The following is a 26,811-nucleotide window of genomic DNA, read 5'->3' on the forward strand; positions in this document are numbered from 1 at the left end:
AAAGAAAGAGAGCAAGAGAGAGAAAGAAATAGAGTGCAAGAAAGACAGAGAGCTAGAGGGAGAGAGAAAGAGAGAAAGAAAGAAAGAAAGAGTGAAAGCAACAGACAGACACAAATAGAGAGAGAGAGAGAGCGAGAGAGAGAGGCGTGAGTAGGCTACCTGTCCAGGTTGGGCGTGACCCCAGTGACCTCGCATGATGAGTGGTCCTCTGTGGTCAGCCAGCTGCCCACTCCCTCCATTTCCATGACGGTGGCCCCGGCACAGCGGTCCAGTGTGAAGCGTACCTCCTACAGGAGCACATGAGGAATATCAGCACATCGGAAATATCAGGACATCCGGAATATAAGGACATCCAGATTATCAGGACATCAGGAATATCAAGACATCAGCTAATATCAAGACATCAGGAATATCAGCACATCAGGGAAATCAGGACATCAGGAATATCAGGACATCAGGAATATCAGGAATATCAGCACATCAGGAATATCAGCACATCAGGAATATAAAGACATCGGGAATATCAGCACATCAGGAATATCAGCACATCAGGAATATCAGCACATCGAGAATATCAGCACATCAGGAATATCATCACATCAGGAATATCAGCACATCGAGAATATCAGCACATCAGGAATATCAGCACATCGAGAATATCAGCACATCAGGAATATCAGCACATCAGGAATATCAGCACATCGAGAATATCAGCACATCAGGAATATCAGCACATCAGGAATATCAGGACACCAGGAATATCAACACATCAGGAAATCAGGAACATCAGGACACCGGGAATATCAGCCCATCAAGAATATAAGGAATATCAGGACATCTAGAATATCAGCACATCCAGAATATCAGGACATCAGGAATATCAAGACATCAGATACTGGCTGGCCCACCAGTCTAATATGAGCTCCATTATTTCCAGTAATTCCTCTTTAATATCTGTATTATACCTACCTATCTGTACTATATTCTACTGCAAGAACCAACTAACCATACAAATGTAACAAATTTGCTTCTAAAAGGTCCTATTCAACATCTACTCAAAACCAGTTCATTGTTTTCAACAAGCATATTCAGCAAGTTACTTCATAGCAGACATTGAGGTGCATTAATTTTGAGTTTGTAAATGGCATACAAATACTAATACAGTGTTTGTATGACACTGTTTATATAATACATTGACCATTTCCCGAATAACCCTGAGTTTGTTTTTCAGACCTGGTAGACGAACAAAGTTGTTGTTAGCGCTGTCATACAGCCACAGCGGCCGTACACAGTAATGTATTCAGGAGGTATCCATTCGATCTCCACTGAATCCAAACCACTCAAACCCTCCTACTTCTCCAGACGATGTCATGAAAACAGGACTAGTCTAGTAGAGACACCACCTGTTTGCATTAAACTTCCCCCGGAGTTCTATAAGAATGAACAGCATATGGCTAGTGTTGGGGGAGATGTGTGTGTGTGTGTGTGTGGGGGGGGGGGGGGGGGGGGGGTCCATTGGGATGGTATAAGTTTGGCAGCAGCTCAGACTTCAGACACCCACCTTACTGTTGCTCCTCACATCCAGACGGTGCCACCGTCTGTCCGCCACGTTCACGTTGCCTGGCAACTGCAAGACCAGTGTGCCCGAGCCATGGTTTATCTTGAGTGTGGGAGTGCCATCGATCAGCTCTGAGGGGAGAGAGAGAGAGGACACCGACATGAGGTCACACATGGTGGTTACATCACCAGGGATGACCATCCACAACCCCCATCACATACTCTTAATGCCAGGGAGGATCAGATACAACCACACACAGACCACTTCATCCTGAGGATGTCAATTCTGTACACATTTCATCTGGTCACTGCAACACACCAAGAACAAGCAACCACAGCGAAGCACAGCCAACTAATCAAGGTCAACTGACCTGCGGTCAACTTAACTCTGTGTAGTTGTTTTGTGTCGCACTGCTTGGCTTTGTCTTTGCTTTATTCTTGGCCAGGTTGCAGTGGGAAATGAGAACTTGTTCTCAACTAGCCTACCTGGTTAAATAAAGGTGAAATAAATAAAAAAAAATTTTTTTTTTTCAAATGGTCTAAATTCTGTAAGAGTGGTGTGTGCTCACCCAACCCCAGATTAAAGTAAAAACAGGCACCACCTCAGTGCTTTCTGCAGTCTGTTCAGAAAGATGACGCACTTACAATGACATCTAATAACCTGGGCCAGTATTAGAACCTGAAAAACAACAACAGTAAAAGGTGCAAAGCTAATAGTAAACCAGGTAAATATAACTAACAGTCCGACGTCATCATGCTCACTCCACAATAAGGATTACAACAGTGCCTGGCGCTATGCAATTATGCCCCCCCCCCCCCCCCCCCCACTATAAGACAATAAACATTAAAAAGTGATTCTATTTTCTGACTTAGTCAAATGGGAAATTAAAAATTAATGAACCAGTTAAGACTCGTTGTATGCTTTATACTGTTTGCAAAGGACTGTGGGTAAACAACATGTCAACCAACCACTGTTTCTCCATAAATCAACATGACATCCACAGTTTAAGAGTTCAGGAGAGAATAGGGCTGTATATATAAACTCCACGTCGCTCTATTTTCTAGGCTCGCAAATGCTCTGTTTTCGACAGAGAGGGTTGTTCTCCCTCTTCCAAAGGTCTTCATCGTTTTCTGGCTTTCGTCATCCCATTCTCTTCCGCCCGGCCTCTCTCCATGACAGTCCCTCGGTCTGGCTTGTCGTGTCTTCCTCTTTTATAACCCCAACCTTTTCTCTCTCTCCCTCTCCCACCTGTCTCTCTGCAGTGTTCTCACAGTGGATTCCCAGTAGGCAACCTGTGCTCAGACAGAGATTACTTTGAGCTAGCAGTAAGTCACTGATGTACAGAGCCCAGCCTAAGCCTGAGTGAAAAGCCCTTTTCATGTGAAAGGCCCACAGTGGCCACCACCATCAAGCAAAAGACTGACACTGTCCCACAGGGTGTCTCAATCTGACAAGGGTCCCGACCCTCCTTGTTGGGGCTGACGTGACATTTCAGGAGAAAAGGGGACAGACTGCTGGGTGACAGGTGTGAACGGTGGAAGGCTTGGTTGAGATGAAAAGAGAGAGGGAAGGACAGGAGAGGGGTGTTGAGTGCCTGAGAGGAGAACCTCCACGGGCATGGACCGGCTGGGCTGGGCTGGTCAGGCAGGGAGGCTGAAGAGTGGGCAGACAGGCCAAATGGGCTTTATGTTGTGCCGTATCAAATGATCTTGGACAGGGAGAGTACGCCCGGGTGTATTCAGGTTACTACAAGCTTTTGCTCTTAAACTCCGGTTGGCGGACTCAGCGCGGTCACGGCTAATCTCCCCTCCTCATCCCTTATTCATCATGGTCTCCTCCTCGACATCCCTGCAGATGAATCTTCCCTGTCGAGCGTCTTGGTGAGAGGGGAAGCCAGGGGGTCTCAGCCCCCAAAGCATGGCACTCCCACTTAAATATGAAAAATTGCCTCTTTTCTGAAGTTCCTGAAGGGAATATGTTTGAGGCCAGGAGAATATGGACTGCATAAACAGCATTACAAATCACTCAGTGTATACAAATCAGCAGCCCAGCAACAGAGAAAGAGAGTCTGTGACTGTGGTGCCTTTAATATAAATTGACTGTCAGCAAACACCCCCAGACCCCCAGGAAACAGGACCCAAACTTAAAAGCGATATTTGAAACGGGTGCAGTGCTAAAAGACTGTGAAACAGGTTTCTGCAAATTGACCGTAATGTGCGTTTCACACTCAGTGTATCTCTCTGCTCGCTTTCATCTGCCAGATGCTGTGTCTACACGTGTGTGTGTGTGTGTGTTGGGGGGTTGTGTGTGCGTGCTTGGGGGGGGGGGTTCACCTTATTCTCAGTCAGCCTGTTTCTCAGTTCCTTCTGAGACCACCAACAGTATAACTGCATAAAGCAAAATATGTAAAAAATAGCCCAATGCCAAATGCCTGAGATGTTTACATTCAGCCGGGTATTATGTTTCAATTTATTATGGGTAAAAAAAATGCAATAACCTTGCAAAACAACCATATAAATTGGCTTACATTGTTGCAAGCATATAAACATTACATTCATTGAGTTTATTTCCATACCATTACTCAATCATTTTTTGAAACATCGGGCTTTTTAGTTGCATTTATTAAGAAAATCTAAATTCCACATATTAAAAGCATGATAAATAGGCTGCCGTCAGGTCAGAATGAGACAAAGTGAGTGATGACATTTTTTCTGCTCTATCCTTGGAGCTGAATGCAACTCCTGGCAACGAGGTGTAAACTGGATCCCCAGCCGAGCCCCGAGAGCCTGTTTCCCATTCTGCAGGAGTACGTAATCACCCAAATTTAATTTGTCCGGTTAATTTGTCTATTGATTGGACAAGCTCAGCCCCATGGCTCGTACCCTTGAGAAGGGGGAGTTTACAATAATGCGACTCATTTAACTATGATCTCACTGTTCCAGCCGTCAAAGTCAGGAGGCAGCACAGACAGGGTCTAGATCTCTGGCGGGATTTAGAGAGAAATATAACACGTATTACATTTAGAGGAGAGGACAGACCAAAGGGCACTCTAAAAGATACCATATGCCCTGCAAACCTACACTATACACATCCATTACTCAATATAATGCTTTCAGCATGAAGCACATATCTATCTGACCCACATCAGACCGGGACAAAGATTACGAGCCATGGAAAAGTTAACAAGCAGAACCAAAGACATCTTCCTCCCTGGTAGCGCAACATCCATTGCTCTGTCCGGCCCAGAACAAATCACCTCAGACCTGTCCAGTAATCTCATACAGGCCCAAGCTGGGCAATAACAGACACTGGCCGCATCCCAAATAGTTCCCTATTCAATTTATAATGCACTACTTTGTGGGAATAGGATGCCATTCTCTCTAAACCCGGGCTGTTCAATGTCAGTTCTGGAGGGCAGAAACACTTCTGGTTTTTATCCTCTCCTCCTAATAAGGGACTCATTCACACCTGCAACACCAGGTGAGTGCAATTAACTACCAGGTAGAAACAAAAAAACAGAAGTGTTTCGGTCAGGACCAGAATTGAACAGCCCTGCTTTAAACGCAGGCTACTTGCCAAACTGGCTCGGTGCTCTATCACCGAAAGGCCTGGTGCAGTCAAAATGGTTTCTCCTGTGTTTTGTATCATATTGTGCAACAGCTGATGAAACTAACAGTGTAAAAGAGTGAACAAAAATGATTATTTCCTGATAGTTTCTGGTTGAAAATACAATCTACCAAGGACCTTCTAATCAGCATGTTTTGCATGGGTGGAGTTTTGGCTTGCCTGGTGACATCACCAGGCGGTGAATTAGTTAATAGATGAATAACAGAGTTCCAAACATCTCTGCCAATAACAGCTGGTTTTCAATTTTCCCCTCCCCACTCAGACAACTCCCAGACAGTCCTAGCAAAAGTATTGCTTGAGAAATACGGCCGTTTTTTGCTAAAAAGCTGTTTTTGTTTATTTCTACTACAGTAAGCTACATAATTGTTATCCAGAAATGATTAGATATTGATATACTGTACAAATGGCTACATTGGGCCTTTAATCCCAGGGGAACAGCAGAGAATGTAGGACATGCAGGGGTGTTTTGCAGAGGCAGGTCTGTGCTATGCCACATGCTTGGTACAAAGTCCCATGGGGGGGATAAACAGCACAGCAAGGTAAAGCACAGCGGAGAACAGACAGTGAGTGGGCAGGGCTGCAGGAGGCAGCCAGCGAGCCGTTCAGCGTCTTTAATAAGGAGATTCGGGCCGGGAAGCAGTGGGAAATCAGAAGGTTTAATAGGTTGCACTGCTAAACAGCGAGAAATAACAAGGTTTGACACAGTCAACCTGTGGGTGAGAGTAAGGGGTATGTGTGTGTGTGTCTGTGTCTGTTTGAGAGAGTAATATAGAGACATTGGGCTGAACTGCTATTGTCTGTTTCTCACTTTAAGTCTCAGCCGTATCTACTTGCCAACTCCACTCTCAGCCTTCCACTCATATCCATGCTCTATTCATCCCTCTCTGTCTTCCCTGTCACTATCTCTGTCCTCTCTGGCACAGTGCTGGATTAAGAATAGGAAGCTCATGTGACGCAGACTTTTGTTGGATTTGGTCTCTCTTCTTCAGACTATGTCTCTCCCTCCACACTCAGTAGCTGTGGACTGGGATGTGAAGCTGTGAGACTGTGGACGTTGATTATTTGAAACAGCTGTGTGGTGCTATGGCAAAAACCAAAACGTGCACCCAGGAAGGGCCCCAGGACCGCGTTTGGGATACCCTGACTCACTGCAACATCTGCAGACATCTTTACATCTTCACAGTACAACACACTAACTATGCATCGTGTTGAGACGGTTGAGACTGCAGACATCTTTACATCTTCACAGTACAACACACTAACTATGCATCGTGTTGAGACGGTTGAGACTGCAGACATCTTTACATCTTCACAGTACAACACACTAACTATGCATCGTGTTGAGACGGTTGAGACTGCAGACATCTTTACATCTTCACAGTACAACACACTAACTATGCATCGTGTTGAGACGGTTGAGACTGCAGACATCTTTACATCTTCACAGTACAACACACTAACTATGCATCGTGTTGAGACGGTTGAGACTGCAGACATCTTTACATCTTCACAGTACAACACACTAACTATGCATCGTGTTGAGACGGTTGAGACTGCAGACATCTTTACATCTTCACAGTACAACACACTAACTATGCATCGTGTTGAGACGGTTGAGACTGCAGACATCTTTACATCTTCACAGTACAACACACTAACTATGCATCGTGTTGAGACGGTTGAGACTGCAGACATCTTTACATCTTCACAGTACAACACACTAACTATGCATCGTGTTGAGACGGTTGAGACTGCAGACATCTTTACATCTTCACAGTACAACACACTAACTATGCATCGTGTTGAGACGGTTGAGACTGCAGACATCTTTACATCTTCACAGTACAACACACTAACTATGCATCGTGTTGAGACGGTTGAGACTGCAGACATCTTTACATCTTCACAGTACAACACACTAACTATGCATCGTGTTGAGACGGTTGAGACTGCAGACATCTTTACATCTTCACAGTACAACACACTAACTATGCATCGTGTTGAGACGGTTGAGACTGCAGACATCTTTACATCTTCACAGTACAACACACTAACTATGCATCGTGTTGAGACGGTTGAGACTGCAGACATCTTTACATCTTCACAGTACAACACACTAACTATGCATCGTGTTGAGACGGTTGAGAATGCAGACTGACGACTGTCCTGTGCATGTGGGAAAAAAAACGTTGAAACTTCTACTGTATCCTTTCTCCTTTGTTTCCCATTCAAACACACACACACACACACACACACACACACACACACACACACACACACACACACACACACACACACACACACACACACACACACACACACACACACACACACACACACACACACACCCGTGCGCACACACGCATACGCACGCACACATACACACACGCACACACAAAATGTCTTCCAGCATTGAATCGAGTGCTAATACTCGAACGCAGACATAATGTGGAATGAAGCCACAAACACGTACACACAAACATCGTATGTTATTTACTCCAGGCCTTAACGTGAGAATGTATGCTAAGCACGTCCACGCAGCTCAACAAGTTCATTAAAGCTCTAAATATGCACACCCCGTTGTAATTACATTCTGGAATGAATGACAAATAAGCCTTTACTTTCATAACGAGCCCCTCATTAACCCCTAAAGACCTGATGTTGTCTCACACACACACACACACACACACACACACACACACACACACACACACACACACACACACACACACACACACACACACACACACACAGATCAGCCTTTACCACCAAGTGTACACTCATTAAAGGCCTCAGGAGCTGTGTGTAGGCTGAAGCTGACCCCCCTTCAAAGAATCCCCTCCACCCCCAAACTAATTTGGCAGCGTTGGCACAACAAATCTCCATGTAAAAAGAACCTTAGTAGTCTTGTTTATTTTAAACCAGCAAATTCAGACAGAGTTGTGTAGAGGACAATTTGAGCATTTCTGCCTCATGCAACCTTCCTATCTCTATCGCGCCATCACATTGTACCGCAAACACAATTACCAGCACTCACACACTGACGTATGCATGGCTGCCCCTCCCTTCTACCCTGTCTCTCCTCTATCCTGTATTCCTGTCCCCCTCCTCTGTGAGTAGATAAGTAGATATATTACCTATGGCCATGAAGTCCTCAAGGTCCCAGGGCTGTAGCTGGGCCAGGGGCCCGCTGTAGAGCAGCAGACCATCTGCAACCTCCGTGATGAACTCCAGGGAGAGACGGCTCTCGAAGCAAGGCCTTATGGGAGGAAACCAGGCATAGCCGTTGCCATGGAAACTGTGTTTGGTCTGCTGGCACTCTGGCCCCTCGAACTGCGCAGGGCACTGGCATCTAGGGCAAAATAACAAGGAGGAGGAACATCACAATAAGAATAACACAAAGCAATTGAGTTATTCCCTCATCTATCACGCAAGACTGCTCTATCAGGATGTCCCTGCTGAGGCCGGGATGGGATGGCCTGCTTCTGCTTAACCACACAACAGTCAGTCACACACACACACACACACACACGCACGCACGTACGCACACACACACACACACGCACACACACACGCACACACGCACACACACACACTAGCAGTCGCACGCACGCACGCACGCACACACATACAATTTGCTTCTAATTGTTCTCAATTGCATAACAACTAAAGATTGTGAGTGTACATCCCAACTAAGCATCTAGCAGTCTATATTAGCCCCCAAGGACTGCTCACAATCTGGAGAACACTATATTTCAGCTTTCTCTCTCTCTGTCTGTCATGCTCTCCCACTACTGTTTCGCCTCTAGTGATTTCCTTCTGCGAGACACTCCACATCTCATGCAGATGTTCTCATTATCAGCTGTACCATAGGGAGAATCCATCACTATTAACAACATAGCAACCGAGCACAGCTGTACTCCTCCCTCCGGTTATTCTGTCATCCCTTTTCCTTCATTCAGTCTTCCTTTGTCACACACACACACACACACACACACACACACACACACACACACACACACACACACACACACACACACACACACACACACACACACACACACACACACACACACACACACACACACACACACACACACACACACACACACACAACCCCACTGTATCCACCTGTTGTGGAGACAGCTAATATAGCTGGCACACACACGCACGGGCAATCCTGTGGCATCAATCAAGTGTGGCTTTCTCTAGTTAGTTTAGTCAGAAGCCCAGCTATTTTCTCAGCCGGTTCCCTCTCCATCACCCTACTCACAGCAGCCTAATAATAGTCTTCCAGGCCGCTATGCTCCCTTCGTTTCGTTCCTCTCTCATTTGTGTGCTGCGAAGAGAGAGAGAAGAGCTCCTGGCTGCCTGGCTGCCACATCCGACACTCTTGCATTTAGTCTTTCCCATTTCCCAGTCTCTGCTCTGAACCCAGATTGAAAAGGAGAGACTGTCGGAAATGATAGTCCCCCTGGCACCTGGCAGACATGCAAATGCGGGAGGAGAGAAACAGACAGGGCCGTGCGCTAACACAATAACATGCTTCTTCTAATAACCAGGCACAGTAATCAAAGCTATACACCCCACGTTTAGAAGGCACACCATAGCCAAAAAGGGAGAGAGGAGAGAGGACTGTATGCAAACCTGACTGTAAGTCGCTTTGGATAAAAGTCTCTGCTAAATAGCAGACATTATTATACTATAGGGTAGAGAACAACAGCAGGTGGTGAACGTTGCAGATCAGCACGTCGGGCTGTTCTGTTCCCAACAACATTGGGGTCACGACCGTGACGCAGAAGAATGAAAGGAAGTTTGGTCTGGGAGCTCTAGGAGCACTGGTTCTGATGAAGGTCATATAGGCTCCGGTTTACCAAACAGGATCCTATAGTGACACTATAACGCCACCTGACTGTGGAGAGGCAGGGAGTTGAGTCCAGTGATATCTGGATGTGGTTACAGCGTGGAGCCAGGCGTCTACCTGACCACTGTCACATGGAAAGGGAGGAAGTGTACACGCACGGTCACGGCTCAGTGTGACTAGGCCCCGAGCAGCAAACAAGGCTTGTATTACACCATCAGACCATCTGACCATCAAAAGACATCAACACATCTACCGGAGTGACAGACAGTGACGTACAAAGGAGGGATCACTTATAGAAAAGAAAGAGGGAGAGATAAGGCTGTAGAGAGAAGGAGATGTAAAGATAGGGGGACTGAAGACAATACACTGGAAACTTGACCTACCTTATCTGTCCGTTTGGAAGCAATTCACCCAGTCTCAGGGAATTATCTCACTCATTTATCCCCCTCAGCGATATCAGGAACATGATTTCAGCCACGATGGCCTCAACCCCAAACCTCTTACTGTACTTTAGTTTTTTTTTTCCTTTGCTCATTTCCTGTTCTTTGCTTGCACACGGGAATGTTATTTGTTAGCGTTCGGACCAAGTAATCTCCCCTGTCCTCCATTTTCAAATCCCGCTATTAATCCTGGCGCCACGATTATCTACATGTTGTTCCTTAAATCTTAAATCTCTTAAATCTCGCAGTTCGACATCCGTGTCCTCAACGCCTAGTGATAAACCAGGCCAGGGCTCTGTGCTCTGCTCAGCAACCGTCCACTGCCTCTGTCTCATATCTATTACCAGGCTTGCGTTTGTCTGTGAACGGTTTCACACCCAAGCCTGCAGAGGATGACATTGACCTTCAGTTATAAAGACTAGTGGAAACAATAATCGTAGAAATGTCATAATTGAATACGTATAATGTGAGGAATTTCTATTAACATGGTTAATTATCCGCTACATTCACAGATTCAAAATGCTTCACAGCTTTTAAAGTTCTTGGCTTTTCAGTTATAATATACACTGAGGAATGTGAGCTCTACAAGGACAACTTGTCATCAACAAGGAGGCTCTTCTGTTCTGACACATCAACAACTTTATCCTGTGTTTGGGCCAATCTGGCAATGTCAGTTCAACTGTTAGAAGCCAATATGTGTCTGCAACAGAGAGAGAGCTGGGATTAACTCTGGGTTGGCTGCATAAATCATTCTGGTACGGACCAATGGCAAGGCACATTACACGCTTAGTACGTCCAACTAGACACAAATCCTGGGTTTTACTTTCTTCTTTTAATTAAACAGCAGAGAACCAAATTAAATTGCTTCTCCTTTCGTGTTTCAAAGGGAAGCAGGATGGACAATTCCAGGAAGAGCATTTGGGCATATGTTCAAATTTTGGGCAAGATGTCTGGCAATTTTTTCAGGAACATCCGTATACACCTCCTTTCTAGACATGAACACCAAATCAGCAGCAGATTACCTCTGAATATGAACTAACAATGCCAGTGGATTTCAAACGAGGGACTTTCGATGTGTGTGTTTGCACGGGGTGTGTGTGTGTGTGTGTATGTGTGTATCTCTGTCATCCTCCTTCGTCCTCTCTCTCTCTCTCTACCTCAGTCAGGAGACTAACGTTATAGGTCTGTCAGCGTGCTCCAACTGAAGTATCATCTATGGCTGTGTTGACGTCCGTGGGGGTCATAAGTCTGCACACGTGAAATCCACAGGAGGAATGGCCAGCACCTCCCCAGAGCAGTGCCTTAGTAAATATGGTGATTCTGATTCTGCTCACAGAGTTCAGGCCAGACACACAGCAGTGTAGTCGTTTATGTGTCTCCACCAAAAGGGGTACCTAAGTGGTCTCCACAGTGCTTGTGTACAATCTGGTTGACACATAATTGCATCAGAAAATAAAGTGTTGCATGAATTCTCAGAGATGAAATATATATATTTTTTAAATGATCTCGAGCTCTCATTAAATTGTTTGTGCACTGTTATTTAAGTGCACTTCCACATTGCTAACACCCTAACAAAAACATACACAAACGCATGATAAAACATGCATCATTCCCTTTTAAATACCTCCTTTCGTGTAGCGGCCAGGTTGGCATTTTCGATGTGTTCATTTCCTTTGCATTTTTTAATCACAAAGATCATTAGATTAAAGAAAATTCCCCCCACATCACCGGCGGCGTTTAGCCTTCCTCCTCAACACCATCCCAGAAGTATTTAGCTTGATGTTGAGCTCGCTCAGACATTCAGAGCACAACTATGAAATTCACTCAGGAGGACCAAGAGGGAACCAAAAACAGAGAGGCACTGGGGGAGAGAGGTAGAGGAGGTGAGAGGAGCAGAGAGGAACACGAGGCGCCAGACACATGGCACTGCAACATGGCTGCTGTACTGTAGAACACAGAGCTCAGTACTGAAGCTAAAGATTCTCTCCTAAACAACCACCGCTGGGATTACAGCAGTGAGCTGAGCCCAGGTCGGAAAGGCATCAAAGGCCTGGCCGGCGAGAGAGAGAGAGAGCCAGAGAGAGAGAGAGAGAGGGAAGTGAGACCTGTGGACATGGTTTAACTCTGTTCAATTAGAGATGAAGCAGAATAATCAGGCGTGGCTAACGAGGTTATTTAAACAGCCTCGGCTATGTTTTCTGGTTGTCTAACCCGACCCCTCACCCCCACCTCACCTTCCAACCCCCGTACCAAATGACTTTGCTGCACTCTCTCCTCCTCACCATTACCCCCCTCGCCCCCCATGTAAAATGGATTGTTAGTCCCCTTCTCTCTGTTTAGGTATTGTTACCCAGTGAAGAAAATCAATAGCATTACTGGCTCTGGATAATTGGAGAAAAAGGCTAAAAGCTGTGTACCTCATATTTGTGAGAAGTCTTGGCGGTAGGTTAAGTGATGAGACTCACAAAGAGGGGCTTGGATCCTTTTGAAAGCTTCACTTGATCTATCATTCAGCACCAGCACAGCATTGGCGCGAGTGAGCGAGCGAGCGAGCGAGCGCACGGCGCCACTTGCCTGTTTTTGGCCAAATACTTTCATAGAGTTTCATCCCTCTAGCAAGATTTAAGTATTAGTTGACTTATTGATTCCTCTTCCACACATAGCCCTCACTCTCATTCATAAAGCATTCTCCTACCAGGTGTTCATTCTCATCTATCTGTTGAAAACTCCAGGTAACCATCACTATCTCAACAGGGAAACAACAGATCTGAGCCTTCCCTCCCCTTTCCCCACCCTCGTGACTGCTAAAAGGTTAGGCTGCCAAAGGCTATTTGCTGTTTTTTGACACCTCAGCTCACCCTGTACACAACTGTAAACACAATTAAACCCCTTCTCCTGTGTGAACATTTCACTGCAGGTGGTATGACTTCTTCCTCACCTGTACCCGCTCTGAGTGTCGACACAGATGCCCCCGTTGAAGCAGGGGTTTCTGGGATAGGAGGAACAGATCTTGTGGACGTGTTCTCTACCGGAGCAGCTGCATACTGCCGTGGATTCCACCGTCACCGACACCAGTGACAGGCTCCCAGAATCCACCACAGTGGGCGTGTCGCTGACGCTCAGCATGTTGGAGCAGCCGCCGCTGCCACCACAGTCTGTGTTGGCACACTCATCCACATGTACCTGGCTGATGTTCACTTGCAGGAACGACTGCAGCTGTGGACACACAGAGAGAGAGAGAGAGAGAGAGAGAGAGAGAGAGAGAGAGAGAGAGAGAGAGAGAGAATGAGAGAGAGAGAGAGAGAGAGAGAAGGAGAGGAATGAAGGGAAAGAGAGAGGATCAAGGGAGAATTAAATTAGGAGGATTAAGACAGATATAGGAGGCGAAAGGAGACAGAGGAACAACAAAGTAGAAGGCTAAAAGGTAATCAAGGGACAGCCATGGAAGAGTCAAAGCGGAACAGTCTTGATTACCACCAGGGTTTGTCCTAGAGCCTTTAGAAAGCACATAATGCCTGTTGTTTTAGCCATCTTTCTTTCATTCTTGACATAAGCATCTGGGTTGTGTGACACACTCATACATGCAAATACCCCTACAGCCATACTATTAGCATAGAGAGTGTATGAATTCATCTCTCAAATTTCTCTCTCTCTGACACACACACACACGTACATAAATGCACATGCTCACACACATGCAAACCCACACAATACACACAAAAAAAACCCTCTCCAAATGGCCCTCCAAGCGTCTGATTTTCGAAGTGTGCTGATACTGTAAATAGAACACACACTAGACCATTACCGGTGTTACATACATTCGCCGTATACCCTTTCTACACCGTATACCCTTTCTACACCGTATACCCTTTCTACACCGTATACCCTTTCTACACCGTATACCCTTTCTACACCGTATACCCTTTCTACACCGTATACCCTTTCTACACCGTTTACCCTTTCTACACCGTTTACCCTTTCTACACCGTATACCCTTTCTACACCGTATACCCTTTCTACACCGTATACCCTTTCTACACCGTATACCCTTTCTACACCGTTTACCCTTTCTACACCGTTTACCCTTTCTACACCGTTTACCCTTTCTACACCATATACCCTTTCTACACCGTATACCCTTTCTACACCGTATACCCTTTCTACACCGTATACCCTTTCTACACCGTATACCCTTTCTACACCGTATACCCTTTCTACACCGTATACCCTTTCTACACCATTTACCCTTTCTACACCGTTTACCCTTTCTACACCGTATACCCTTTCTACACCGTATACCCTTTCTACACCATTTACCCTTTCTACACCGTTTACCCTTTCTACACCGTATACCCTTTCTACACCATTTACCCTTTCTACACCGTTTACCCTTTCTACACCGTATACCCTTTCTACACCGTTTACCCTTTCTACACCGTTTACCCTTTCTACACCGTATACCCTTTCTACACCGTATACCCTTTCTACACCGTTTACCCTTTCTACACCGTATACCCTTTCTACACCGTTTTCCCTTTCTACACCGTATACCCTTTCTACACCGTATACCCTTTCTACACCGTTTAACCTTTCTACACCGTATACCCTTTCTACACCGTATACCCTTTCTACACCGTATACCCTTTCTACACCGTATACCCTTTCTACACCATTTACCCTTTCTACACCATTTACCCTTTCTACACCGTATACCCTTTCTACACCGTATACCCTTTCTACACCGTTTACCCTTTCTACACCATTTACCCTTTCTACACCGTATACCCTTTCTACACCATTTACCATTTCTACACCATTTACCCTTTCTACACCGTTTACCCTTTCTACACCGTATACCCTTTCTACACCATTTACCCTTTCTACACCGTATACCCTTTCTACACCATATACCCTTTCTACACCATTTACCCTTTCTACACCATATACCCTTTCTACACCATATACCCTTTCTACACCATTTACCCTTTCTACACCATTTACCCTTTCTACACCGTATACCCTTTCTACACCGTATACCCTTTCTACACTGTATACCCTTTCTACACCGTATACCCTTTCTACACCGTATACCCTTTCTACACCGTATACCCTTTCTACACCATATACCCTTTCTACACCATTTACCCTTTCTACACCGTATACCCTTTCTACACCGTATACCCTTTCTACACCGTTTACCCTTTCTACACCGTATACCCTTTCTACACCATATACCCTTTCTACACCGTTTACCCTTTCTACACCGTTTACCCTTTCTACACCATTTACCCTTTCTACACCGTATACCCTTTCTACACCGTATACCCTTTCTACACCGTTTACCCTTTCTACACCATTTACCCTTTCTACACCGTATACCCTTTCTACACCATTTACCCTTTCTACACCGTATACCCTTTCTACACCGTTTACCCTTTCTACACCGTATACCCTTTCTACACCGTATACCCTTTCTACACCATATACCCTTTCTACACCGTATACCCTTTCTACACCATATACCCTTTCTACACCGTTTACCCTTTCTACACCATATACCCTTTCTACACCGTATACCCTTTCTACACCGTATACCCTTTCTACACCATATACCCTTTCTACACCATATACCCTTTCTACACCATATACCCTTTCTACACCATTTACCCTTTCTACACCGTATACCCTTTCTACACCGTATACCCTTTCTACACCGTATACCCTTTCTACACCATTTACCCTTTCTACACCGTATACCCTTTCTACACCGTATACCCTTTCTACACCATATACCCTTTCTACACCGTTTACCCTTTCTACACCGTTTACCCTTTCTACACCGTTTACCCTTTCTACACCGTATACCCTTTCTACACCATATACCCTTTCTACACCGTATACCCTTTCTACACCGTATACCCTTTCTACACCGTATACCCTTTCTACACCGTATACCCTTTCTACACCATTTACCCTTTCTACACCATTTACCCTTTCTACACCATATACCCTTTCTACACCGTATACCCTTTCTACACCGTTTACCCTTTCTACACCATTTACCCTTTCTACACCATTTACCCTTTCTACACCATTTACCCTTTCTACACCGTATACCCTTTCTACACCGTATACCCTTTCTACACCATATACCCTTTCTACACCGTTTACCCTTTCTACACCGTTTACCCTTTCTACACCATTTACCCTTTCTACACCGTATACCCTTTCTACACCGTATACCCTTTCTAGACCATTTATTCACTGCTCAAGTGGGCCATATTGCACTCAGGCAGAATGAACTGGGAGAGACTGTGACAGTATATATATGCATAGTTGGATAGTGATGATGACGAGGTCCTAGAGTGAAAATCTCTCTCTCTCTCTCTCTCTCTCTCTCTCTCTCTCTCTCTCTCTCTCTCTCTCTCTCTCTCTCTCTCTCTCTCTCTCTCTCTCTCTCTCTCTCTCTCTCTCTCTCTCTCTCTCTCTCTCTCTCTCTCTCTCTCTCTCTCTCTCTCTCTCTCTCTCTCTCTCTCTCTCTCTCTCTCTCTCTCTCTCTCTCTCTCTCTCTCTCTCTCTCTCTCTCACCCCCTCCTTCCCCTTCTCCTTCCCCACAACCACAGTTACATCCCCCTCCTCTTCACTGTGACCACAGACACTACCATGGCAGACAAAGACATGGTTTTCAGGCATTTGTCATGCATGCACAGAATGTATACTGTATTGTTTGTGCCAGAGTTTAATTGGGAAGAACCCCAGCGGAACAGAGCTCCACTGCCTTAGGTTCGGAGATTGTAAAATGTCAAATGGAAACGCAGCAGTTCTACCACATTAACGTGTCCAATTGAACTGTTGTTTCTATGCAGACTAAAGTGTCTCGGCTGGTACAATTTGATCAGTGACTGAGAGTGGATGTGCTTGGAAAAGAAGAGCGGAAAGTTTGTGGAGTTCCTCTGAGAATACACCCGTAAGTGCTTGTGTGTGAACATTAAAGAGAATGTCAGAATGTGTATGTGTTTATCTCGACCAGTCCCACACAATGAGAGCACTTAAAGGAACATGGGCAGAGAGAGAACCAAAGGGAAACATCAGGATGTGTGTCAAAAGACAACCCCGACTCCCTTTCTCATCTCCACTGCTATCTTCCCCTTCCCACCCATCCACTCGAGCTCTATGACTCTCTAAATGTATGTGTCTGGCACCCCTTTACCGTGCATGAACATCCCCAATGCCACATTACCGTGTAGACTGCCTGAAAAGGTTGTCTTACATTTCTTATCTGAGTGGTTAAACCCTTCTGATATGGTACAGCTCCCAATCCACTTGCGTGGAAAGAAGAAAGAAAGAAATATGGTGTGTGTGGATGTGGGTGTATGGGTATGTGCCCAATGACAAACACTGCACACCCAGAATCCCTATACAGGCAGAAGACACATTTCATATAAGACCAAATGACCTCTGGGAAGGGATGGCAACGTGTTTGCTCTTTACGCTTTGCGCATGACTGTACTGTCAGCTTTATCAAAACACAGTTTGAGGCACCCATGAGGCTTTGACTACAATACCCATGCCTCCCTAGGGCAGAGTCTGTGGAGAAAACAGTAAAGGGCACCCTAGGGACTTGTAGGCCTACAAAGAATATGCTGAAAACTGGGACATCGTTGCCCAGAAGGTCGGAAGGGAGCAGGAAGAGAAATTATACAGGTTGGACCTGAGGCTAATTTGTTTGTTTTAAACTGACAAACGCTTTTCTGACCATATTGGATTTGAGTTTGTCTGATTTACAGTTTGTCTGAACTACAGTTGGAAAAGAGAGGGGAAGAGTAACAGAAAGAGACGATGCACAGACAAAGCTACAGTAACATGTAACATGCTATCGGGGAATGCTGAGCTTTTATTCCTCCAGGTCTCATCTTTCCCCTATGTGGATCTGAGGCACAGTGTCTCTCTCTCTCTTTCTCTCAATTCAATTTACTGGCTTTAATGGCATGGGAATCGTACGGTGCCTTGCGAAAGTATTCGGCCCCCTTGAACTTTGCGACCTTTTGCCACATTTCGGGCTTCAGACATAAAGATATAAAACTGTATTTTTTTTGTGAAGAATCAACAACAAGTGGGACACAATCATGAAGTGGAACGACATTTATCGGATATTTCAAACTTTTTCAACAAATCAAAAACTGAAAAATTGGGCGTGCAAAATTATTCAGCCCCCTTAAGTTAATACTTTGTATTGCCACCTTTTGCTGTGATTACAGCTGTAAGTCACTTGGAGTATGTCTCTATCAGTTTTGCACATCGAGAGACTGATTTTTTTTCCCATTCCTCCTTGCAAAACAGCTCGAGCTCAGTGAGGTTGGATGGAGAGCATTTGTGAAAAGCAGTTTTCAGTTCTTTCCACAGATTCTCGATTGGATTCAGGTCTGGACTTTGACTTGGCCATTCTAACACCTATATATGTTTATTTTTGAACCATTCCATTGTAGATTTTGCTTTATGTTTTGGATCATTGTCTTGTTGGAAGACAAATCTCCGTCCCAGTCTCAGGTCTTTTGCAGACTCCATCAGGTTTTCTTCCAGAATGGTCCTGTATTTGGCTCCATCCATCTTCCCATCAATTTTAACCATCTTCCCTGTCCCTGCTGAAGAAAAGCAGGCCCAAACCATGATGCTGCCACCACCATGTTTGACAGTGGGGATGGTGTGTTCAGGGTGATGAGCTGTGTTGCTTTTACGCCAAACATAACGTTTTGCATTGTTGCCAAAAAGTTCAATTTTGGTTTCATCTGACCAGAGCACCTTCTTCCACATGTTTGGTGTGTCTCCCAGGTGGCTTGTGGCAAACTTTAAGCAACACTTTTTATGGATATCTTTAAGAAATGTCTTTCTTCTTGCCCCTCTTCCATAAAGGCCAGATTTGTGCAATATATGACTGATTGTTGTCCTATGGACAGAGTCTCCCACCTCAGCTGTAGATCTCTGCAGTTCATCCAGAGTGATCATGGGCCTCTTGGCTGCATCTCTGATCAGTCTTCTCCTTGTATGAGCTGAAAGTTTAGAGGGACGGCCAGGTCTTGGTAGATTTGCAGTGGTCTGATACTCCTTCCATTTCAATATTATCGCTTGCACAGTGCTCCTTGGGATGTTTAAAGCTTGGGAAATATTTTTGTATCCAAATCCGGCTTTAAACTTCTTCACAACAGTATCTCGGACCTGCCTGGTGTGTTCCTTGTTCTTCATGATGCTCTCTGCGCTTTTAACAGACCTCTGAGACTATCACAGTGCAGGTGCATTTATACGGAGACTTGATTACACACAGGTGGATTGTATTTATCATCATTAGTCATTTAGGTCAACATTGGATCATTCAGAGATCCTCACTGAACTTCTGGGGAGAGTTTGCTGCACTGAAAGTAAAGGGGCTGAATAATTTTGCACACCCAATTTTTCAGTTTTTGATTGTTAAAAAAGTTTGAAATATCCAATAAATGTCGTTCCACTTCAAGATTGTGTCCCACTTGTTGTTGATTCTTCACAAAAAAATACAGTTTTATATCTTTATGTTTGAAGCCTGAAATGTGGCAAAAGGTCGCAAAGTTCAAGGGGGCCGAATACTTTCGCAAGGCACTGTATGTGTCAATTGCCAAAGCAAGTGAAATACATAATAAACAAAAGTGAAACAATAAACAATAAAAAATGAACAGTAAACATTACACTTCAAAAGTTCCAAATGTCATATTATGTATACATTTGAAGTCAGAAGTTAACATACACCTTAGCCAAATACATTTAAACTCAGTTTTTCACAAATCCTAGTAAAAAATTCCCTGTCTTAGGTCAGTTAGGATCACCACTTTATTTTAAGAATGTGAAATGTCAGAATAATAGTAGAGAGAATGATTTATTTCAGCTTTTATTTCCTTCATCACATTAGTATTTGGTAGCATTGCCTTTAAATTGCTTAACTTGGGTCAAACATTTTGGGTAGCCTTCCACAAGCTTCCCACAATAAGTTGGGTGAATTTTGGCACATTCCTCATGACAAAGCTGGTGTTACTGAGTCAGGTTTGTAGGCCGCCTTGCTCGCACACACTTTTTCAGTTCTGCCCACAACTTTTCTATGGGATTGAGGTCAGGGCTTTGTGATGGCCACTCCAATGCCTTGACTTTGTTGTCCTTAAGCCATTTTACCACAACTTTGGAAGTATGCTTGGGGTCATTGTCCATTTGGAAGACCCATTTGCGACCAAGCTTTAACTTCCGGACTGATGTCTTGAGATGTTGCTTCAATATATCCACATCATTTTCTTTCCTCATGACGCCATCTATTTTGTGAAGTGCACCAGTCTCTCCTGCAGCAAAGCACCCCCACTTCATGATGCTGCTTCACGGTTGGGATGGTGTTCTTCGACTTGCAAGCCTCCCCCTTTTTCCTCCAAACATAACGATGGTCATTATGGCCAAATAGTTCTATTTTTGTTTCATCAGATCAGAAAAAAATTATCCAAAAAGTATGATCTTTGTCCCCATGCGCAGTTGCAAACCGTAGTCTGGCTTTTTTTATGGCGGTTTTGGAGCAGTGGCTTCATCCTTGCTGAGCGGCCTTTCAGGTTATGTCGATATAGGACTCGTTTTACTGTGGATATAGATACTTTTGTACCAGTTTCCTTCAGCATCTGGGTTTGATTTGCACTTTTCGCATCAAAGTACTTTCATCTCTAGGAAACAGAACGCGTCTCATTCCTGAGCGGTATGACGGCTGCGTTGTCCTATGGTGTTTATACTTGCGTACTATTGTTTGTACAGATTAATGTGGTACCTTCAGGCATTTGGAAATTGCTCTCAAGGATGAACCATATTTGTGGAGGTCTTGTGGAGGTTTTTCAATGATTCATTTTGATTTTCCCATGATGTCAAGCAAAGAGGCACTGATTATGAAGGTAGGCCTTGAAATACATCCACAGGTACACCTCCAATGATGGCAATTAGCCTATCAGGAGCTTCTAAAGCCATGACATTATTTTCTGGAATTTTCCAAGCTGTTTAAAGGCACAGTCAACTTAGTGTATGTAAACTTCTGACCCACTGGAATTGTGCAACAGTGAATTATATGTGAAATAATCTGTCTGTAAACAATTGTTGGAAAAATTACTTGTGTCAAGCACAAAGTAGATGTCCTAACCAACTTCCCAAAACTATAGTTTGTTAACAAGACATTTGTGGAGTGGTTGAAAAACGAGTTTTAATGACTCCAACCTAAGTGTTTGTAAACTTCCGACTTCAAATCAAATCAAATCAAATTTTATTTGTCACATACACATGGTTAGCAGATGTTAATGCGAGTGTAGTGAAATGCTTGTGCTTCTAGTTCCGACAATGCAGTAATAACAAGTAATCTAACTAACAATTCCAAAACTACTGTCTTGTACACAGTGTAAGGGGATAAAGAATATGTACATAAGGATATATGAATGAGTGATGATACAGAGCAGCATAGGCAAGATACAGTAGATGGTATCGAGTACAGTATGTACAAATGAGATGAGTATGTAAACAAAGTGGCATAGTTTAAAGTGGCTAGTGATACATGTATTACATAAGGATACAGTCGATGATATAGAGTACAGTATATACGTATGCATATGAGATGAATAATGTAGGGTAAGTAACATTATATAAGGTAGCATTGTTTAAAGTGGCTAGTGATATATTTACATCATTTCCCATGAATTCCCATTATTAAAGTGGCTGGAGTTGAGTCAGTGTCAGTGTGTTGGCAGCAGCCACTCAGTGTTAGTGGTGGCTGTTTAACAGTCTGATGGCCTTGAGATAGAAGCTGTTTTTCAGTCTCTCGGTCCCAGCTTTGATGCACCTGTACTGACCTCGCCTTCTGGATGATAGCGGGGTGAACAGGCAGTGGCTCGGGTGGTTGATGTCCTTGATGATCTTTATGGCCTTCCTGTGACATCGGGTGGTGTAGGTGTCCTGGAGGGCAGGTAGTTTGCCCCCGGTGATGCGTTGTGCAGACCTCACTACCCTCTGGAGAGCCTTACGGTTGAGGGCGGTGCAGTTGCCATACCAGGCGGTGATACAGCCCGCCAGGATGCTCTTGATTGTGCATCTGTAGAAGTTTGTGAGTGCTTTTGGTGACAAGACAAATTTCTTCAGCCTCCTGAGGTTGAAGAGGCGCTGCTGCGCCTTCTTCACGATGCTGTCTGTGTGAGTGGACCAATTCAGTTTGTCTGTGATGTGTATGCCGAGGAACTTAAAACTTGCTACCCTCTCCACTACTGTTCCATCGATGTGGATAGGGGGGTGTTCCCTCTGCTGTTTCCTGAAGTCCACAATCATCTCCTTAGTTTTGTTGACGTTGAGTGTGAGGTTATTTTCCTGACACCACACTCCGAGGGCCCTCACCTCCTCCCTGTAGGCCGTCTCGTCATTGTTGGTAATCAAGCCTACCACTGTTGTGTCGTCCGCAAACTTGATGATTGAGTTGGAGGCGTGCGTGGCCACGCAGTCGTGGGTGAACAGGGAGTACAGGAGAGGGCTCAGAACGCACCCTTGTGGGGCCCCAGTGTTGAGGATCAGCGGGGAGGAGATGTTGTTGCCTACCCTCATCACCTGGGGGCGACCCGTCAGGAAGTCCAGTACCCAGTTGCACAGGGCGGGGTCGAGACCCAGGGTCTCGAGCTTGATGACGAGCTTGGAGGGTACTATGGTGTTGAATGCCGAGCTGTAGTCGATGAACAGCATTCTCACATAGGTATTCCTCTTGTCCAGATGGGTTAGGGCAGTGTGCAGTGTGGTTGAGATTGCATCGTCTGTGGACCTATTTGGGCGGTAAGCAAATTGGAGTGGGTCTAGGGTGTCAGGTAGGGTGGAGGTGATATGGTCCTTGACTAGTCTCTCAAAGCACTTCATGATGACGGATGTGAGTGCTACGGGGCGGTAGTCGTTTAGCTCGTTACCTTAGCTTTCTTGGGAACAGGAACAATGGTGGCCCTCTTGAAGCATGTGGGAACAGCAGACTGGTATAGGGATTGATTGAATATGTCCGTAAACACACCGGCCAGCTGGTCTGCGCATGCTCTGAGGGCGCGGCTGGGGATGCCGTCTGGGCCTGCAGCCTTGCGAGGGTTAACACGTTTAAATGTCTTACTCACCTCGGCTGCAGTGAAGGAGAGACCGCATGTTTTCGTTGCAGGCCGTGTCAGTGGCACTGTATTGTCCTCAAAGCGGGCAAAAAAGTGATTTAGTCTGCCTGGGAGCAAGACATCCTGGTCCGTGACTGGGCTGGATTTCTTCCTGTAGTCCGTGATTGACTGTAGACCCTGCCACATGCCTCTTGTGTCTGAGCCGTTGAATTGAGATTCTACTTTGTCTCTGTACTGGCGCTTAGCTTGTTTGATAGCCTTGCGGAGGGAATAGCTGCACTGTTTGTATTCGGTCATGTTACCAGACACCTTGCCCTGATTAAAAGCAGTGGTTTGCGCTTTCAGTTTCACATGAATGCTGCCATCAATCCACGGTTTCTGGTTAGGGAATGTTTTAATCGTTGCTATGGGAACGTCATCTTCAACGCACGTTCTAATGAACTCGCACACCGAATCAGCGTATTCGTCAATGTTGTTATCTGACGCAATACGAAACATCTCCCAGTCCACGTGATGGAAGCAGTCTTGGAGTGTGGAGTCAGCTTGGTCGGACCAGCGTTGGACAGACCTCAGCGTGGGAGCCTCTTGTTTTAGTTTCTGTCTGTAGGCAGGGATCAACAAAATGGAGTCGTGGTCAGCTTTTCCGAAAGGGGGGCGGGGCAGGGCCTTATATGCGTCGCGGAAGTTAGAGTAACAATGATCCAAGGTCTTTCCACCCTTGGTTGCGCAATCGATATGCTGATAAAATTTAGGGAGTCTTGTTTTCAGATTAGCCTTGTTAAAATTCCCAGCTACAATGAATGCAGCCTCCGGATAAATCGTTTCCAGTTTGCAGAGAGTTAAATAAAGTTTGTTCAGAGCCATCGATGTGTCTGCTTGGGGGGGGATATATACGGCTGTGATTATAATCGAAGAGAATTCTCTTGGTAGATAATGCGGTCTACATTTGATTGTGAGGAATTCTAAATCAGGTGAACAGAAGGATTTGAGTTCCTGTATGTTTCTTTCATCACACCATGTCACGTTGGCCATGAGGCATACGCCCCTCTTCTTACCAGAAAGATGTTTGTTTCTGTCAGCGCGATGCGTGCAGAAACCCGTTGGCTGCACCGCTTCGGATAGAGTCTCTCCAGTGAGCCATGTTTCAGTGAAGCAAATGACGTTACAGTCTCTGATGTCCCTCTGGAATGCTACCCTTGCTCGGATTTCATCAACCTTGTTGTCAAGAGACTGGACATTGGCAAGAAGAATGCTAGGGAGTGGTGCACGGTGTGCCCGTCTCCGGAGTCTGACCAGAAGACCGCCTCGTTTCCCTCTCTTTCGGAGTCGTTTTTTTGGGTCGCTGCATAGGATCCACTCCGTTGTCCTGTTTGTAAGGCAGAACACAGGATCCGCGTCGCGAAAAACATATTCTTGGTCGTACTGATGGTGAGTTGACGCTGATCTTATATTCAGTAGTTCTTCTCGACTGTATGTAATGAAACCTAAGATGACCTGGGGTACTAATGTAAGAAATAACACGTAAAAAAACAAAAAACTGCATAGTTTCCTAGGAACGCGAAGCGAGGCGGCCATCTCTGTCGGTGCCGGAAGTCAAGACTTCAACTGTATATACAGTGTTGTAATGATGTGCAAATAGTTAAAGTACAAAAGGGAAAATAAATAAACATAAATATAATTCTCTCTCTCTCTCTCTCTAGGGAAGCCAATCAGACAGGAGGGTGCTCAATGGCTCTGTTCTTAGAGAACACCAGCTGAACAGCCATTTAATGATACAGTCAGTCATAGAAACAAACCATAATTACACACTAGACCTAAAATCATCATGCTCATTCGCAGTACTTAGCAGCATGTTCAGTACAGCTGTTCTGTTGTTGCTGGTCTGACATGTGAAACAAAAGTGGTAAGCTGATCATGGTAAGCTGAAATCAGCTTAAATCAGTTATACCACATTTCTATCAACGTGTTAAATGTGCAACCAAAAAAAGAAAAATAATTCTAGATCACCTTTACTCCACACACAGAGACTCATACAAAGCTCTCCCTCACCTTCCATTTGGTTAATCTGACCACAACTCTATCCTTCTGATTCCTGCTTACAAGCAAAAATTAAGCAGCACCAGTGACTCGGTCTATAAAAAAGTGGTCAGATGAAGCAGATGCTTAACTACAGGACTGTTTTGCTATCACAGACAGGAACATGTTCCGGGATTCTTCTGATGGCATTGAGGAGTACACCACATCAGTCACTGGCTTTATCAATAAGTGCATCGAGGACATACCCCAACCAGAAACCATGGATTACAGGGAACATTCGCACTGAGCTAAAGGGGGGGACTCTAACCTGGAAGCTTACAACAAATCCTGCTATGCCCTGCGACGAACCATCAAACAGTCAAAGCTTCAATACAGAGCTAAGATTGAATCATACTACACCGGCTCCGATGCTCGTCTTATGTGGTAGGGCTTGCAAACTATTACAGACTACAAAGGGAAGCACAGCCGCGAGCTGCACAGTGACACAAGCCTACCAGACGAGCTAAATCACTTCTATGCTTGCTTCGAGGCAAGCAACACTGAGGCATGCATGAGAGCATCAGCTGTTCCAGATGACTGTGTGATAATGCCCTCTGTAGCAGATGTGAGTAAGACTTTTAAACAGGTCAACATACACAAGGCTGCGGGGCCAGACGGATTACCAGGATGTGTGCTCCGGGCATGTGCTGACCAACAGGCAGGTGTCTTCACTGACATTTTCCCTGATTGAGTCTGTAATACCAACATGTTTCAAGCAGACCACCATAGTCCCTGTGCCCAAGAACACAAAGGCAACCTGCCTAAATGACTACAGACCTGTAGCACTCACGTCCATAGCCATGAAGTGCTTTGAAAGGTTGGTAATGGCTCACATCAACACCATTATCCTATAAACCCTAGACCCACTCCAATTTGCATACTGCCCAAACAGATCCACAGATGATGCACTCTCTATTGTACTCCACACTGCCCTTTCCCACCTGGACAAAAGGAACACTTATGTGAGAATGCTATTCATTGACTACAGATCAGCGTTCAACACCATTGTACCCTCAAAGATCATCACTAAGCTAAGGATCCTGGGACTAAACACCTCCCTCTGCAACTGGATCCTGGACTTCCTGTCGG

At 45.0% G+C, this 26,811-nt stretch overlaps 1 protein-coding gene across 1 annotated transcript in view; it reads right to left on the minus strand.

Moving 5' to 3' along the window:
* Positions 1 to 26,811, minus strand: part of si:ch211-186j3.6 (neural-cadherin) — a 218,883-nt gene that overhangs the window by 29,397 nt on the left and 162,675 nt on the right. Inside the window, 4 exon segments of the mRNA XM_036963347.2 lie at positions 160 to 287; positions 1,562 to 1,689; positions 8,323 to 8,537; positions 13,428 to 13,705. Coding sequence (XP_036819242.2) covers positions 160 to 287; positions 1,562 to 1,689; positions 8,323 to 8,537; positions 13,428 to 13,705 — 749 coding nt within the window.

The sequence above is a fragment of the Oncorhynchus mykiss genome, chromosome 26 (assembly GCF_057628025.1).
Source record: "Oncorhynchus mykiss isolate SJ-2025 chromosome 26, ASM5762802v1, whole genome shotgun sequence".
Classification (NCBI taxonomy): Eukaryota; Metazoa; Chordata; class Actinopteri; order Salmoniformes; family Salmonidae; genus Oncorhynchus; species Oncorhynchus mykiss.